At 42.6% G+C, this 17,078-nt stretch overlaps 1 protein-coding gene and 1 long non-coding RNA gene across 2 annotated transcripts; both read right to left on the bottom strand.

Annotated features, from left to right (window-relative positions):
- Positions 6,991 to 7,428, bottom strand: LOC109848419 (protein NRT1/ PTR FAMILY 4.2-like). The gene is made up of 2 exons (XM_020417894.1): positions 7,340 to 7,428; positions 6,991 to 7,227 (listed from the first exon to the last, which is right to left on the bottom strand). The coding sequence occupies exons 1-2, from the start codon at positions 7,425 to 7,427 to the stop codon at positions 7,031 to 7,033; spliced, it is 285 nt and encodes a 94-aa protein (XP_020273483.1). The 5' UTR covers position 7,428; the 3' UTR covers positions 6,991 to 7,030.
- On the bottom strand, positions 15,482 to 16,791 carry LOC109850549. Its single transcript, XR_002249467.1, has 2 exons — positions 16,044 to 16,791; positions 15,482 to 15,939 (listed from the first exon to the last, which is right to left on the bottom strand). It is a non-coding gene; the product is annotated as an uncharacterized LOC109850549 (long non-coding RNA).

The following is a 17,078-nucleotide window of genomic DNA, read 5'->3' as shown; positions in this document are numbered from 1 at the left end:
GTCCTAGAACTGATGAGAGGAAGAGCCGATATCTCACTTGGTTGAGATATCCGCTTTAGATTCTTGTCTCCTTAGTGAGACGGGAATTCTTATTGCGATCTGACTCTCTTGTTGTGCTGCCGAAGTGCTGCCGAAATTTCCGCTGCGCGCAACATATCCAACAAACCCCCTTGGATCACGCGATAGAATTTTTTCATCAAGAGAGGAAAAGATTGAACATATCGAAAATTTTCTTCGGAGTTTCTGTCTGCATGTGTTTGTGACACATATTTTTCAGATATGAAAGTGTTCAAACTTGTTCACTACAACCCTTGCTTCAACGTTAAAGAACTAATAGGTGCACATTTGTGTCTGAAAAATGCAGTAAAAGTACAGACAGAACTGTGTTTGTCCCTTGAACTATATACTCCGGTACAAATTAAATGTTGAAGGGGAATTTTGTTGACTATGAGGGAACATTTTTGTTAATGTTAGCTACGAGAGATTCTATTTTGGCTTTCTGGTTTATTTATTTATTTGTTTTTTGATAATACGGATGGAACCTCCAAACTGAGGCTCTAGCTACCTTCATTACTCAAAAACTGGGTTGATTATGAAGACAGGCTTTCTGAAATTTTATGCTTATTGCGTTTACTGGAAGAACACTAAACCTTGAGTGATAAAAAAATTACCTGAATTGGTCTGTATGTGGAATTTTCTCCTTATCATTAATCTCATAAAAGTGTTCTGGACTATCGGGCAGTGACAATTTTCTGTTCCGAACTGACACCACAATTACCTACAAAAAAGCCAATCAATCTGTTCATTCTTCAATAATATCCAAGAGATTAGGCAAATTTTACTTAACCCCCAATATATAACTGGAAGTTTAGTACTTAACATCATAAATTTTGAAACTCTCGCTAAACCCCAATATCTTGGGAAATCTAGGAAACGCTCCAATCACGTTTTGATTTTTTTTATTCACTTTAAATCCCTTGAGTACTTTATGATGTTAATGTGATATTCTCTGTTTGGGAACTCAAAATGTGAGCTGACGCCGTTATGAGGAATTTGCAGTGAGAGAAGTCAAGAGAGGAATCACCTGAAGAATGCGAAGAAGAGGACTATCACCTGCTGCAACTCGGTTACGATAATAGGGTTTTCCAACAATTAGAAACCCGAAACCGCAACTGCGAGTAGCATTTGAGTGAGGAAACCTACAGCCCAAGTGCTCTTCTCTGAGCTAACCCACACCATTACAGTGACACTGAAAGTTGAACCGACGTTGGCACTCATCAACAGCCAGTTGAAGAAGCTCCCTAGTTGCTTCCTTTCTTTCGGATCGTTCATGTCGAATTGATCGGCTCCGAGTGCAGGTAGAGCTCCCCTCACCCCTCCGTAGCCTAATGCCAGCAGGCAGAAGGAGAAGTAGAATAGGATCTTGTTCCAGCCCTCTGGCTTGCATGTTAAGCAAGTTGGGTCAGGGTGCAGATGCTTGAGATGGGCTTGAATTGTGACGAGAACGTAGCCCTGTCAATGATTGGAAAGCTTTGAGTTGAGAACTGTCACACTGTATTTGTTAGGACAATATTTAACTTAAGGGTACATTTCACAAAACCCGCTTTAAGCATTGTTTGATTTTAAGATAACCCCCTATGTGTCACTTTACGCCAAGTTTGGGGTGTTTCAGGAATCCTCTAATGGTGCTAAATGAACTTGTAAATGACCGAAATTCCCCTCGCAACTTTCAGCACTTTAATTATTAAATTAAATTAAATAAACTAGGGACTAAGGTTAGAGGGGGGGTTATCTCTAAACTGGACCACACTTCGGAGGTTTCCCCCCTAAAAATTGCATTTAAAATTATTAAAAACGGCATGAGAGGAGTTTTTTTTTCTTCCATCAGGCGCATGCATTTTGATCATTTGGATGCAAGTGATTCTCACGTCAGCGGTCAGATATGGCAGTGTTAGCTGGGAGGTTATCTGACAAAGCTTAATGAGGTTAAGTAACATTTCTAAAGTTTAGAAGGATTATCTCAAAATCAACCGAACCTAAGGATAGTGGTCCCGTAAAATAAATTTGTAGCCTTTTTCACTCACCACTATCTCGATGAACCCAAACATGAGAACTGTATTGACCCTGGTCATTGTTGGGGATGCACAATCCCCCTGATGCGATTTGGAAATAGAGATTTAGGAGAGAAGAGAGAAAATCAAACAATCTCAAACACACAAGATTTACGTGGTTCGCTTCTCAATGTGAGAAACTACGTCCACGGCCGCCGCAGGAGAAAAATTCACTATTTTTCGTCTCTATACATCATGCCCTAATCAACCCTTTTATAGACTTAAGGGTTTAACAAGTAAACAAGGAAACAGATCAAATCAGGTTAAAAAACGAATCTGGGCCAAAACCCGACTCCGGTCGACCGCAGCACCACGTGCGGTCGACCGCGACGAATCCTATTCCTGATCGAGCTCTCTGGACTTTGGGCGGTCGACCGCAGCGCCATGTGCGGTCGACCGCGACGAAGACAAAACTCTGGACTGCTCTCTGGACTTTGAGCGGTCGACCGTAGCGCCACATGCGGTCGACCGCGATGAGCTCCTGGCCTGTGCACCCAGCTGTGCACGACGTCGGTCGACCGCCGCGCCATCACAACTTCAGTTTCTCTGTAGTGACAACCTTGGTAAGCATATCAGCTGGGTTCTTGCTTCCTTGAATCTTCACAAGTTCCAACATGTCCTCGTCCAACGCTGATCTTATGAAGTGGTAGCGGACCTGTATGTGTTTGGTCCTTGCATGAAAAGCGGGATTCTTTACCAAATGAATTGCGTTCTGGCTATCATAATGTAGGACACTCTTCTCATTCTTCTGTCCCAGCTCCTCCAAGAAACCCTGCAACCATATCATCTCCTTGCTTGCCTCTGTCACAGCAACATATTCAGCCTCTGTCGTTGATAAAGCAACGATCTTCTGCAACTGAGAAATCCAACTAATAGCTGTAGAGCCCAAAGTGAATACATATCCTGTAGTGCTCCTTCTATGGTCTATCTCACCTGCATAGTCTACATCAACAAAACCCTACAGGACTAACTTGCCTCTTCTGAAGCATAGACAATCTTCTATAGTACCTCGCAGGTATCTAAGAATCCACTTTACTGCTTCCCAGTGCTGCTCTCCTGAATCTGACATAAATCTGCTCACAGCTCCCACTGCATGGGCAATGTCAGGTCTCGTGCATACCATGGCGTACATAAGGCTTCCAATGGCTGAAGCATATGGAACCTTAGCCATGTATTCTTTCTCTTCATCAGTCTCAGGACACTGCTCCTTAGTCAGTTTGAAGTGACTGGCTAACGGTGTGCTAACGGCCTTAGCACCACTCATCCCGAATCTCTCAAGCACCCGTCTAATGTACTCGGCCTGAGATAGTCGTAGTGTGCCCAAGAGTTTATCTCTACTGATCTTCATTCCCAATATCTGCTTCGCTGCGCCTAGATCCTTCATGTCGAACTCACTCGACAGCTGCTTCTTCAGTTTCTTGATCTCTGTCATATCTGAACCGGCTACTAGCATGTCGTCGACATATAAAAGCAGGATGATGTAACTGTTGTCAAACTCCTTGACAAAGCAACAGTGATCAGCATTGCACCTGGAGTAACCGTTCCTGTGCATGAATCCATCGAATTTTTTGTACCATTGCCTTGGAGCTTGTTTTAGGCCGTACAAGCTCTTCTTCAATCTGCATACCATCTTCTCTTTTCCCTTCTGAGTAAACCCCTCTGGCTGCTGCATATATATCTCTTCCTCTAGATCACCGTGGAGGAAAGCTGTCTTTACATCTAGCTGCTCGAGATGTAGATCTTCAGCTGCAACAATACTCAGGACTGTTCTGATGGTAGTTAGTTTGACTACTGGAGAGAAGATCTCTGTGTAATCAACTCCTTCTCTCTGCTAAAATCCTTTAACCACCAATCTGGCCTTGTGTCTCTTAGAACCATCATGTTCCTCTTTGATTCTGTACACCCACTTATTGCTCAAGGCCTTTTTTTTCGTTGGTAGCTTCGCAAGTTCCCATGTCTTGTTGGTGTCCAAGGATTTTATTTCGTCTTTCATGGCGAGCTCCCACTTGCTCGCATCATCCACTCGAAGGGCTTCATCATAACTTTCTGGCTCTCCACCGTCACTCAACAATAGGTAGTTGAGATGAGCTCTGGGCTGTAGTGATGGATACTTTGGATTAGGCTTGGGGACTCTAGCTGACCGCCTCAACTCTCTAACGGGCGAAACAGGCTCTTCATAGTCTCATCCATCAACTCTTCTTCTTCTTCTTCTTCATCAGAACTGGCTTCGGGATTGCCTCCATCTGAGGCATCATCTGACTCGAAATATGTAGGATCACTCTGCATCGAGCTAGTGGGCTGAACTGCATCACGGTCTTTGTAGAGGACTGATTCGTTAAAGACCACATCCCTGCTTCTGATGATTTTCTTGTTCTGCTCATCCCAGAACTTGTAGCCAAACTCATCGCCGCCATAGCCAACAAAGAAACATTTTAAGGACTTAGGATCGAGTTTGCTTCTAGCATGATCACTCAGATGTACATATGAAACACATCCAAATATTCTCAGGTAAGAGAGATTTACCTGCTTTCCACTCCATACTTCTTCATGTATTTTGTGCTCCAAAGGCACTGATGGTCCCCGGTTGATCAAGTAGGCAGCTGTGTTGACTGCTTCTGCCCAGAATTGCTTTGGAAAACCTGCTTGCAACCACATACTTCTGGCTCTCTCAGTCAAGGTTCTGTTCATGCGTTCTGCTTTGCCATTCTGCTGGGGTGTACCTGGCACTGTCCTCTCTAATCTAATGTCGTTGTCATAACAGAACTTCTTGAACTCTGAGTCTTCATACTCGCCGCCGTTGTCAGAACGAAGCTTCTTGATCTTCAAACCGGTCTCGTTCTCAACCATAGCCTTCCATCTCTTGAAGACTTCAAACACTTCTGATTTGTGTTTCATGAAATAGACCCAAGTCTTCCTCGAGTGATCATCTATGAAGGTCACAAAATATAACCTCCCGCCGGTGGATGGAACTGATGCTGGACCCCACACATCTGTGTGAACTAACTCAAGCTTCTCTTCCTTAGGGGTTCTGCCAACCCTTTTGAAGCTTATTCTCTTTTGTTTCCCTAGAATGCAGCTTTCACATAGGTCAATATCAGCCGATCTCAAACCTGGTAACTTCCCGTTCGATTGCATAACCTTTAGGCCTTTGCTACTCATGTGACCTAGCCTCTGGTGCCACAAATTTGGGTCTTCACTGCCTTCAGCCACTGCAATGGAACCTCGTGCATCTATCGTCATGTAGAGAGATCCCGTCTTCGTACCACGGGCAACAACCATGGATCCCTTTGTAACCTTCCATGTATCACATGCAAAGGTTGATACGTATCCCTCTTTCGCCAGTTGTCCTATGGAAATCAGATTTTTCCTCAAGCTAGGAATATGTCTCACATCACTCAGCTTCCATGTAGACCCATTGAGCTTGATTTGCACGACTCCTTTGCCAACAATATCACAAGGCTGATCATCACCAAGATAGACTTTTCCTAGGTTTCCTGAAACGTAGTTCTCAAATAAATCTCTATTTGAGGTAGCATGAAACGAAGCTCCTGAATCCAGCACCCACGATTCAGTTTTGCTCTCCAACAAACAGATTGGGGCATCATCTGATTCTCCTGAGGCCACGTTCGCTTCAGTCTTGTTCTCCTTGTCCTTCTTGGGTTCTCGGCACTGATTCTCATAGTGGCCAAACTTGCCACAATTCCAGCAGTCAATTTCCTTCTTGCCCTTGCGGTTCCTGGACTTTGGCCTTCCGTTCCTCGAGTTAGATCTTCCTCGGCTACTCCCTCTATTTCTGTTTCTGTTTCTTCCTCTGCCCTCAAGATTCAACGCCGACCCTGAATTAGAAATCCCTTCCTCTTGCCTTCTAATCTCCTCAGTCATAATCATGTCCACCACCTCTGAAAACTTCAGTTTTGATTTGCCACATGATCCGCTGATCGAGATAACAGTACCCTTCCAACTGTCGGGCAATTGACCAAGTATCAAGAGGGCTTGGATTTCATCGTCAAACTGAATATTGACCGAGTTTAGTTGATCCGTGATCTCGTTAAACTCGTTCAGGTGTTCCTTGAATTTCTGGCTCTCGGACATCCTCAAATTAAACAACTTTTTAATGAGATGTACCTTATTCGCCGCAGAGGGCTGCTCATACATACTGGACAACGCCACCATGAGATCCGCCGTCGTATTCTGATTCTTGATGTTGAACGCTACTGATTTAGACAAGGTCAACCTGATCGCTCCAAGGGCCTTTCGATCCAATAGCTTCCAATCCGCATCTTTCATATCCGTCGGCTTCTCTCCCAATGGTAGGTATAAATCCTTCTGATAGAGGTAGTCCTCCATCTGCATCTTCCAGAACCCGAAGTTTGTTCCATCAAACTTCTCAATCTTGGATGTTTCCTTCTCAGATCCCATTGTCTCTGACCTCAAATCGCTCGCGCCGAACCTGGTCGCTCTGATACCACTTGTTGGGGATGCACAACCCCCCTGATGCGATTTGGAAATAGAGATTTAGGAGAGAAGAGAGAAAATCAAACAATCTCAAACACACAAGATTTACGTGGTTCGCTTCTCAATGTGAGAAACTACGTCCACGGCCGCCGCAGGAGAAAAATTCACTATTTTTCGTCTCAATACATCATGCCCTAATCAACCCTTTTATAGACTTAACTGGGCTTGCTCTCTGGACTTTTGCCGGTCGACCGCAGCGCCATGCTCGGTCGACCGCGATGAGCTCTTGGCCTGTGCACCCAGCTGTGCACGTAGACGGTCGACCGCCGCGTCATGGCCGGTCGACCGCAAAGCTGCCAAATCTCTCCTTCGTCGTTTTGCTTGAACTTCTCCATCGTCGATCCTGTTCCTCCTGTTCCAACTTTGTTCCTCCTCTCTTCTGAAGTATAGGGCATGCTTGATAGTTAGGCTTCACATATCCTAACAGTCATGTATGTGTCTGAAATGAAACCCCCGAGGATTGTAAGCAAGAAAGCCGTTCCGATGAAGTTTGTGACAGTAGTTGATGCATCAGCTAAATCGAAGTGCATTACTCCAAGGAAGTATAGCACCAAGCTCACCATGTTTGCTACAAACCCAATGTAGTCGAGCCCTGTCATGACTGGGGGAAGAAAAAGGGGACAGTCGTAAAATTTTAAGAGACGAAGTTAAACCCAAGTTCATCAGCTAGTTGTAAGTTGTGAACATAACTAATCGCTTTCGTGATTATTTACCTAATATGAACATGGCAGCTCTGTAGCCACCTTTCCTTTGTTGGAATTTCCAGCCTTTTTCAGTAGCCTCCATGCTATCAGCCTGCATGAACAATCTTTTCAGTGCGTGCGAAGCAATAATTAATAGAGCAGACTAACGGAACTTGAGTTTGGAGAAAACTTGAGAGACAGAGAGGTGAGATTAATTGAAAAACAGATGCTGGTCAATTTATAGAAGGAAAAAGTGCATCCCCCACCCAACAAATACGAATCTGAGCATTTTGAGAGACAGAGAGGTGAGATTAATTGAAAAACAGATGCTGGTCAATGTTTAGAAGGAAAAAGTGCATCCCCCACCCAACAAATACGAATCTGAGCATTTTCGTCCTTAATCATTTCAACCACGCATAAAACACCCAAATAAGTTCATTAGAAAAGTTATATATAGTACACTTAATATTTTTCTATTTTTAAGCACTTGCTATAACTTTTTGACGTTTTGTTGTTTTTTCCCCTCAGCTAACTGTGATTGTTGGTGGATGACAATCTGAGATATAGTACACATGCGCGCTTTGTGAATGCGTTTTTGCTTTGCATGTGGGGGCCACAGGAGCTTTTGTTGTGAGAGGCTGCGAGGAAACCACGCGGTTGATCCAGCAGACAAGAGGATCGTGATGGGATAGGTCAGCGTGTGAAGAGCTGGGAAACGCACATGGGGACCACGAACCCACGTGAAAAGATCAAAACCCACTCGGCCACGAAGTCATGAAACCGCGTGGAAGGATTTTGTTCAGCGGGTAAAAGAGGCCCACCCGACATGTGCTGTTATAAATGAGTGCTGCTATGGGTACCCAAAATATGGGACCAAGGGAGGGGACAGGTGAGGTGTCCCCTCCCTATTGCATAATGAGTTGGCCATGCCAACTCATTATGCAATAGGGAGGGGACACCTCACCTGTCCCCTCCATTGGTCCCATATTTTGGGCCCTTATGTCATTTTCCGTTATAAATATAGCACATAGGGTTTCGTGAACAATTGGTGCAAGATTGTGAAGCGGAGAATTAAAAAGCGGATGCAGAAGTTTTGTGCAGAGGAAGAGGCTTGGACCGCGTGCAAAAGACGGTTGTTGATTTTTCTTGGGCTTCGTGCAGAGGAGAAAAATCCTATTTGGTGGCTGTTTTTGTGAGAGATTAGAGAGTTAGTTTGAGGGTTTATTTTGTGAGATTGTAAGCCTATTGTATTTTCTCTCTAATAGTAGATCCCCCGAGAAGGAGAAAAATCCTATTTGGTGGCTGTTTTTGTGAGAGATTAGAGAGTTAGTTTGAGGGTTTATTTTGTGAGATTGTAAGCCTATTGTATTTTCTCTCTAATAGTAGATCCCCCTCCTTGCCCCGTGGACGTAGGCTATTTGTCGAACCACGTAAAATTAGTTTGTTTGAGTTTGTGGCCATTGTAATAGTTTTTAGGATCCCTCGACGCGCAGTCCTAGAGCTGACGATAGGAAGAGCTAATATCTCACTTTGATGAGATATTAGGCTTTAGATTCTTGTTCCCTTTGAGAAACAAGAATTTTTATCGATCTTTCTCTCTTATTGTGCACCAGAAACTCTGCCGAAATTTCCGCTACGCACAAAAAGTGGTATCAGAGCTCGGGCTATGCTTGGGCTATTTGGAAGAGTAGATCAATTTGGAGGCTCGTCTAGGGCTTCGTTTGGTGATAAAGGTGTGATCTTTTGATAAAGACTCTATCTTTTCAGTTTGGATCTATTCTTCGTTCGTTGGTGCGTTGAGAAAGGATGTCGGGGAAAGAAGGTGCTTCGGGTATCGAGAGTGGTGCTTCTGGCGCGAAGACCATTCAGAGTTTAAATATCCACTCTATGAAGATAGATGTGAAGAAGTTTAATGGCACAAACAATTTTGGATTATGGAGATGCGAGGTTTTGGATGCGCTGAACGCGCAGAATTTGGAGGATACATTGGAGTTAGATGGCAAGCCAGATGAGATTGAAGAGAAGGTTTGGAAGAAGATGAATCGAACGGCGTGTGGTGTGATTAGGTCTTGTTTGACTCAAGATCTAAAATATGATGTGATGAATGAGACTTCTGCGAAGAAGATTTGGGAGATTCTCGAAAGCAAGTATTTGACCAAGAGTGTGGAAAATCGGTTGCATTTGAAGAGGAGGCTTTATCGTTTCCAATTGAAGAAGGGAACCTCCATTAGAGATCACATGAACCACTACACTAAGCTTCTTGCGGATTTGGCGAATGTGGATGTTGTGATTGAAGATGAGGACAAGGCGTTGCTGTTGTTGAGTTCCTTGCCCGACGAGGAATATGAGACCTTCGTTCTTACTCTGATTAATGGGAAGGCATCAATTTCGTATAGTGAGGTCACTGCTGCACTTGTGAATTATCAGCTTCGAAAGAAGGATAAGGAGGCTTTAGTTGAGCCGGTAGCAGAGGCGTTGGTCGTAAGAGGGAAGAATCCGAACCGAAAGAATTGGAAGTCACAGTCTAGAGTAGGAAAAGATCAGTGTGCTTGGTGCAAGGAGACTGGTCATTGGAAGAAAGACTGCCCAAAGCTCGACGAATGGATGAAGAATAAGCAGAAGGGAAAAGGGAAGCAGCCATCATCAGAAGCAAACATCGTATCAGATGGTAATAATTATGACTCTTCAATTTATTCACTTTCTATCAGTCCTACAGATAGCTATTCGGAGGAATCTGAATGGATGTTGGATAGTGGTGCGACCTATCATGTGTGCCCTAGAAGGGAATGGTTCTCCAGTTTTAAGAAGCTGGTGGATAGTGGTGTGGTGTATATGGCTGATAACCGTGCATGCCAGATCATTGGGATAGAAAGAATTCGCATCAAAATGTTTGACGGGACTGTTAAGGAGTTAAATGATGTGAGATATGTTCCTTCTTTGAGAAAAAAACTTGATCTCAATTGGAGCTTTGGTTGGAGAGGGTCTGAAGGTTCGTGTTGAGGACATGGTTCTCGAGATTGCGAGAGACTCTCGTATTTTGATGAAGGGCGTCAGGAGGAATAACCTGTATTACTTGACTGGAGGTATAGTGGCAGGTGGAGAGCTGACGACTTCTGTTAATTCGACTAGACTGCGGCATTTGGGGCTTGACCATTCCAGTATTGATTCCTCGCATAGATTGGAAGAGGGTGCGAAGACCTGCAGTTTGAAGTCCAGTGAACATGTTGATGTGAGCAAGAAGACCGAGGTGAAGTGTGGCACCTCTATTCACCGTGCTAAGGGTCATTCTGGAGGAGTTCACGTGGATGTTTGGGGGCCTTCCAAGGGGGCATCATTGGGAGGTAATAGAAGTTTGGTTTCCTTTGTTGGTGACTGTTCTAGGCGTGTTTGGGTTGCAACCTAATCCCATTTGGATAAAGTCCTAGTAGTTTCCAACAGATTGAAGAAGTGTGATATTGGCAGAAAGGTGAAGGTACTTCACTCTAGTTTGGGTGGGAGATACAAGATGGACCTATTTCTGTATTGGAGCCGAGCTCACGGCACTTCGAGACGCTTCGTTGGAAAGGAAATCTTGGGGCAACTAAATAGGGTGACAAATTTGGAGAACCGTGCCTTGCTGGAGGAGGATCGGTGTTTGTTGTCAAGCAATAGTTTGCAGAAGAGATTCTGGACTGAGGCTTTAACATATTTGGGTTATCCTATTAAAGAGTTGTCAACTGCTGTGATTGGAGGTAAAACTCTATTGGAAGATAGGTCTGATAGTATCACTTTGGTTGAGGCTTTGATGAGGAAGCCAATTGACTTTCAGTAGGTGGAGAGTTTTGGATAGACCTTAGATGTATCGCAGCGGGTGGAGTGTGATGCTACTCCACATTAGGTGAAGATTACTCCAGATTATACTGCATTATTTGGGATTCCAGCTAAGGTGACACAGCTTAGGGATCATTTGGATTTGGGTGCAGATGATGAGTTAGGTTTTGAATCGAGTGCAGCTGGCAGACATAGTTTGGATATGGCCATTGGTTCACCTCATGTGGAGGTGTTTGAGGCCAATGGAGGTGCTATCAGCCGCAGAGTTAATGATATTGGAGAAGGGTTGCGAACTCTTCTATTGGTTTGAGGTCGTTCGTGGCTATTTGGGTGAACTACGTTCGGCTTGATTCCTTGGGCAAGAGGATACGTAGGCAGTCTTTACGATGCAGCCGGGTTGGATTTTGATGGGGGTGAGATCGATTTGGTGAGTAGACACTGTTGGTTTGGGTGAGTATTCGCACTCCCGTTTGGGTCTCGACTTGTTATGGATTGAGTCTGTTGTCGTGAATTGTTTCACGGTGTACTGGACACAATGAGTGAGACATTTGGTTTGGTAAGTGTCGGCTCAGTTTTTGGTAGAAACTTCGCCGAGGTGAAGAATTGTGAATGCGTTTTTGCTTTGCATGTGGGGGCCACAAGAGCTTTTGTTGTGAGAGGCTAAGAGAGGAAACCACGTGAAGGTTTCATCAGTTCTCATGGGGGACCACGCGGTTGATCCAGCGGACAAGAGGCACGTGATGGGATAGGTCAGCGTGTGAAGAGCTGGGAAACGCACATGGGGACCACGAACCCACATGAAGAGATCAAAACCCACTCGGCCACGAAGTCAGGAAACCACGTGGAAGGATTTTGTTCAGCGGGTAAAAGAGGCCCACCCGACATGTGCTGTTATAAATATAGCACATAGGGTTTCGTGAACAATTGGTGCAAGATTGGGAAGCGGAGAATTAAAAAGCGACTGCAGAAGTTTTGTGCAGAGGCAGAGGCTTGGACCGCGTGCAAAAGACGGTTGTGGATTTTTCTTGGGCTTCGTGCAGAGGAGAAAAATCCTATTTGGTGGCTGTTTTTGTGAGAGATTAGAGAGTTAGTTTGAGGGTTTATTTTGTAAGATTGTAAACCTATTGTATTTTCTCTCTAATAGTAGATCCCCCTCCTTGCCCCGTGGACGTAGGCTATTTGCCGAATCACGTAAAATTAGTTTGTTTGAGTTTGTGACCATTGTAATAGTTTTTAGGATTCCTCGATGCGTAGTCCTAGAGCTGACGAGAGGAAGAGCTAATATCCCACTTTGATGAGATATTAGGCTTTAGATTCTTGTTCCCTTTGAGAAACAAGAATTCTTATCGATCTTTCTCTCTTATTGTGCACCAGAAACTCTGCCGAAATTTCCGCTACGCACAACACGCTTCAGGTAAATAGACGGGTAAAAGAGGGTTGAGTTGCTTAACAGTACGATATAGGCCGAACTTAATGAGCGAGGTTAACATAATTACCATGTTAGTAATACTTATTTTGTAGTTTGATTAGCTAATCTCCCAATTTAATCATAGCCTAGTACTGGACAGATAGATTGTAATCTCCCAATTAAGTGTCTCTTTCGTCATTTTGTAGGTCGAACTTGCTATACATTCATTGTAATTCTTTTTGTTAGTTATATACATTGTAATTCAATCATTAATGGGTTAATTGCGAATAGACCCCCTTATACTATCACCCAATTGCGAATAAACCCTATATAGTTCTATTTGTTGCGAATAGACCCATTATAGTATTGACCCAAGTGTGAATGTACCCCTTTAGTGAACTTCTTTGACCTTTTAAAAGTCAAAGAAATTTACAGCTGGAAATCTATCCTCTCCAATAGAATTACAAGGGGTCTACACGCCTCCTCAAACATTTTTAACGATTTTCATAGTAAAAAAAATTACTTAAGGGGTCTACTCACAACAAATAAAATTACATGGGGTCTATTTGCAATTAAGTGATACTACAGACGGTCTGTTCGCAAGTAATCCATCATTAGTTGATATCCCCTTACAAATTTTGTAAAGCATTTTCATTTCATTTAACTTTTACATTTCTATATATACTAAATTTAATGGGAGATGAATATTGCTTATGAATATTACCTCCTATTAGCTTTAGTATATAGAGAGAGAGAGAGAGAGAGAAATTTTTACCTTTAAAAATAAAGTTTTTACCTATATTTATTTTTTAAATTTACCCACTTCTAAAATCACTCTTAGAGGCAACCTACCACACCAAATTAAATTTGAACCAATTTTATATTTCAGTAATTTGATATATAGTGTAAGTTTGTTATGTTTTACTATAACTTGCTATGTATTTATTTTGAGTGGTCATACATTCAGTGTATTTTTTCAGTTAATTGCTCAACCATTATGTTTTGGTTTTTTAACGCTAATGCTGCATTGAACTGTAAATGGTGTTTTTCTTTATAAATCCAAAGTTTTACTCTCATTTAATTTTAAACTCGTACACTTTAGAAAAGGTTCTTTAACCCAGAGTTTACATGCTCCCCCTTTATTTTTAAACTCAGTTACTTTCAAAATCACTCTAAGATTAAAAAACACTTCCTATTAACCTAAAGTTTCTGCAACTATTTACTTTTAAACACATTCACTCCCATAATCATTCTTTGACTCATAATACTATACCGATTTTTTTGAAGTGACTAAGTATAAGATATATTTTAAAACTAATTAATAATTAAACTATCATCCCACGGTCTCTTGCTTGTTCTAAATTGAAGTTTGCTACCACTAGAATAATTCTTAATTAATGGATTATAGGACATATTCTTGTTGACGAATATGTGTACGTAAGAAAGGACAAGGAATTCTTAATTAATGGATTATAGGACATATTCTTGTTGACGAATATGTGTAAGAAAGGACAAGGAAGATAACGACTTAACTTTCACTATGTTTGGGAGTTTACTAAGAGAAAGAAAGATAAAGTGTAAATTTAGAAAGAGAGTGTAACGAATGGTAATGGAAGTTAAAGAAAAATATGATAATATGTTAGGGAGTTTAATGGAGAAAGAGAATAGAATTGATGTAAAATTACATAAATAATCTCACATGTTGTTAAAATATTTTATTATTAGAGGGCAAGTCCCAACAAAGTTATTTATTAGATGCCAATTACTTTCTTTTTGGTTATCGGCCAAAATGAGGGGAAAAGAAAAATTAATGTTTAAGAGGAACATCTCACGCTCAGCTAGTCTTCACTTACTCTACCTTACCCCCACGTAACACCCCCCCCCCGCCCCCGCCACACCCCCCCAAAAAATGGTTAACTCTATCTTATCTTATCTTCTCCGTCATTATACCCCATCCAAACATAGTGTTAAGCACTGACATTTCTTTATGTTGAAGATTTTGGATCTGCAACATGTTAAGATTCTAATTTCGAACAATACATTTTTAATAAGTTTTATAAATATTATAGAGAGTATTACAACTAAATTTGAATGATTCAGATTAGATTTTTGTTTTCTTCTTAAAATTCTTTTTTCGCCTTCCATTTTCTCCATTGTCTGAAAAAAAGTTTAGATGAAAAAATTGTTGGTTTTGGGTGTAGACTCAAACCTCCACGCAGGCGAGCTCCAGGCGAGGTGAGCTCAAGGCGAGTTCGAGGACGCGAGCAAGCCCGCGACGTATTAAACTGAGAAGAGATAAGTGCTAGACCCCGTCTTCTCAATCTAATACGCTAAGCGTCAAGAAATACAAACGAAGGCACAGGTCCCCGATCACAGTAATGAGAATATAATAAACAACTCAGAACCAAAAGATACATATCACAACTGAAATGATCATCCAGACATAATATTCGGGCCAAACATGCCCTTATACAAACTATCTGAATGAAATACTGGAGAATATAAAATACAACGATCAGGCGGAAATAGGAATGCTAGAAAAGTAAACTAAGGAATAACAGCTGATAAAAGAAATAACTAGGCTTCGGCTTCTTTTGCTTGGTCTACAAAGCACTCCTATGGGGGATCCTCTGGCTCCTGATGTTCTCCCAATTTCCAATCGTCATGATCATAAATTGATTAATTTCAAAAATAATCTTTCCCAAAATAGATTCCTTTAAAATAATCTCTTTTCCAAAAATTTCCATTAAAATTATTTAACATTATAATTATTCAAAACTAACCAATTTTCCAAAATAAATTCTTCTAACTTATTTATTATTATAATAATTCAAATTAAACCATTTTTCCAAAATAAACTCTTTTAAAAATTATTTCTCATAATGATAATTCTAATTAATCTAAAAACCATTAATTTATCATTTGAAATATCGTCATCAACAGTCCCACACAGATAACCGTAATATACTAGTTATAACTAATCATATTACAGCACAAATAATTCGCAACAGATCCAGAAATTGAATTGACGAGTCAAAGGGAAACGGGATCTTGCACATAAATAATCTATGAAAAATATAAGGATTGGAACGAAACTAAATAAGGATCGGGATCTTGCCTCGGGTACGTCGTCAACTGCAGCGGGGGTCGTCGGGGTGGATACACGGGTCACAACAGGTTCAACGGCTCGTCGGAAAGTCAATCGGTTAGAATACAAAAGAGGTATTAGTAGCGATTAGCGATATTCGAATGAATATAACGATGTGTAGATAAGGAGCCCAAGTAAAAGGAATATACTGTGTGATAGACAACACGAAGGGCTACGCATCGGTAAAGACGGTGGCGGAAACGGAGATCGGAAGTGGCCGGGAAACGCGTGCGAAGTTGGCACAGTGCTGCTGTTTTCAGCGAACTGCTTGCCGTCGATCGATGTTTCGGATGATACCGAGAGAGATAGAGAGTGAGTTAGAGTGTGATACAAATTGGAGGTGATAGGCAATATGTAGGTCTACTCACCGGAGAAGAAATCGACGAAAATGGAGGTCGGAGGTGATCGGAAAGTGCGTGTGAAGTCGACACAAAACTGCAGAAATCTGCAGTGCAGTTCTTCGCGTTTGGTCGCTGTTCAGGCACGTTTCTTGCTGCTCGGAGCTTTCCTCGCTGTTCGGGCTTGCCGGAGGTGGGAGGAGGTTGCCGGGAGTTGTCGGGAGAGTCTCGGTGGGCTCCGACGGGGCTGACGGGGATCCGGCGGGGCTCCGTGGTCTTGCCGGCAGCTAGGCGAAGCGGCAACGGCAGTTTTCGCCGCTGCTCGCTGCTGGTGGATGCGAGGCAGCACCGGGAAGAGGAGAGGGATCACCGCGGGAAGCAGGGCGGCGTGAGGGGGTGGTGCGGTGACTGGAAGGCTCCGCGCGGGGTAGGAGAGGAGGAGGAAGGCAGCAGCATGGGGGATTCAAGGGGGCTGTTCGTCAGAGTTGGTCGGATCTCAAGGAGAGCTGGAGGGGGCGGAAACGAGGACGAAGCGGCGAGGGTCGGTGCGGGTAGAGGAGGCGGTTCTCTTTGGAGAAATGGGGAGAGAGATGAAGATAGAACGAGTGAGGGAGGAGATGGGTTTTCTGTGAGGTTCTCTTGGGTTTCTTGAAGAGGGAGAGAGAGAGGGTGAAGAGAGTGTGTGAACTGAGAGTCTGAGAGATGGAGAAGAGAGTGAGATGGAGGGGATGGTGTTGCGGGTTTTGAGGAAGAGGGAGAGAAATATATAGAGGGGGAGGACGTGAGTGAGAGTGAGAGAGAGAGTGTGAGAGTAACAGAGAGAGATTGAGATGAAGAGAGAGAATGAGACGAAGAGATACAAAGAGAGAGATGATTGGAGAGAGAGTGAGGGAGACAGGAGAGAGAGAGGCAGGGATTGGTGGGAGATCTCACGCGTACCTCACGGCAGGTGAGATATTAATGTAAGTAATTAATAATAATAATAACAATAATAAATAATCAAATATTAATTAAAAGTTTTATCATAACAATTAAATTTATAATTTGTAAAATCATTAAAATAGA

Source organism: Asparagus officinalis, chromosome 7 (genome assembly GCF_001876935.1).
Source record: "Asparagus officinalis chromosome 7, Aspof.V1, whole genome shotgun sequence".
NCBI classification, from domain to species: Eukaryota; Viridiplantae; Streptophyta; class Magnoliopsida; order Asparagales; family Asparagaceae; genus Asparagus; species Asparagus officinalis.
This window is presented reverse-complemented; position numbering and strand designations above follow the sequence as displayed.

Coding starts and splice junctions, on each gene's coding strand:
- LOC109848419 (XM_020417894.1), bottom strand. CDS start 7,427: ATGCAGGCTGATAGCATGGAGGCTACTGAAAAAGGCTGGAAATTCCAA. Junction 7,228..7,339: donor AGCTGCCATGTTCATATTAG/GTAAATAATCAC, acceptor TTCTTCCCCCAG/TCATGACAGGGCTCGACTAC.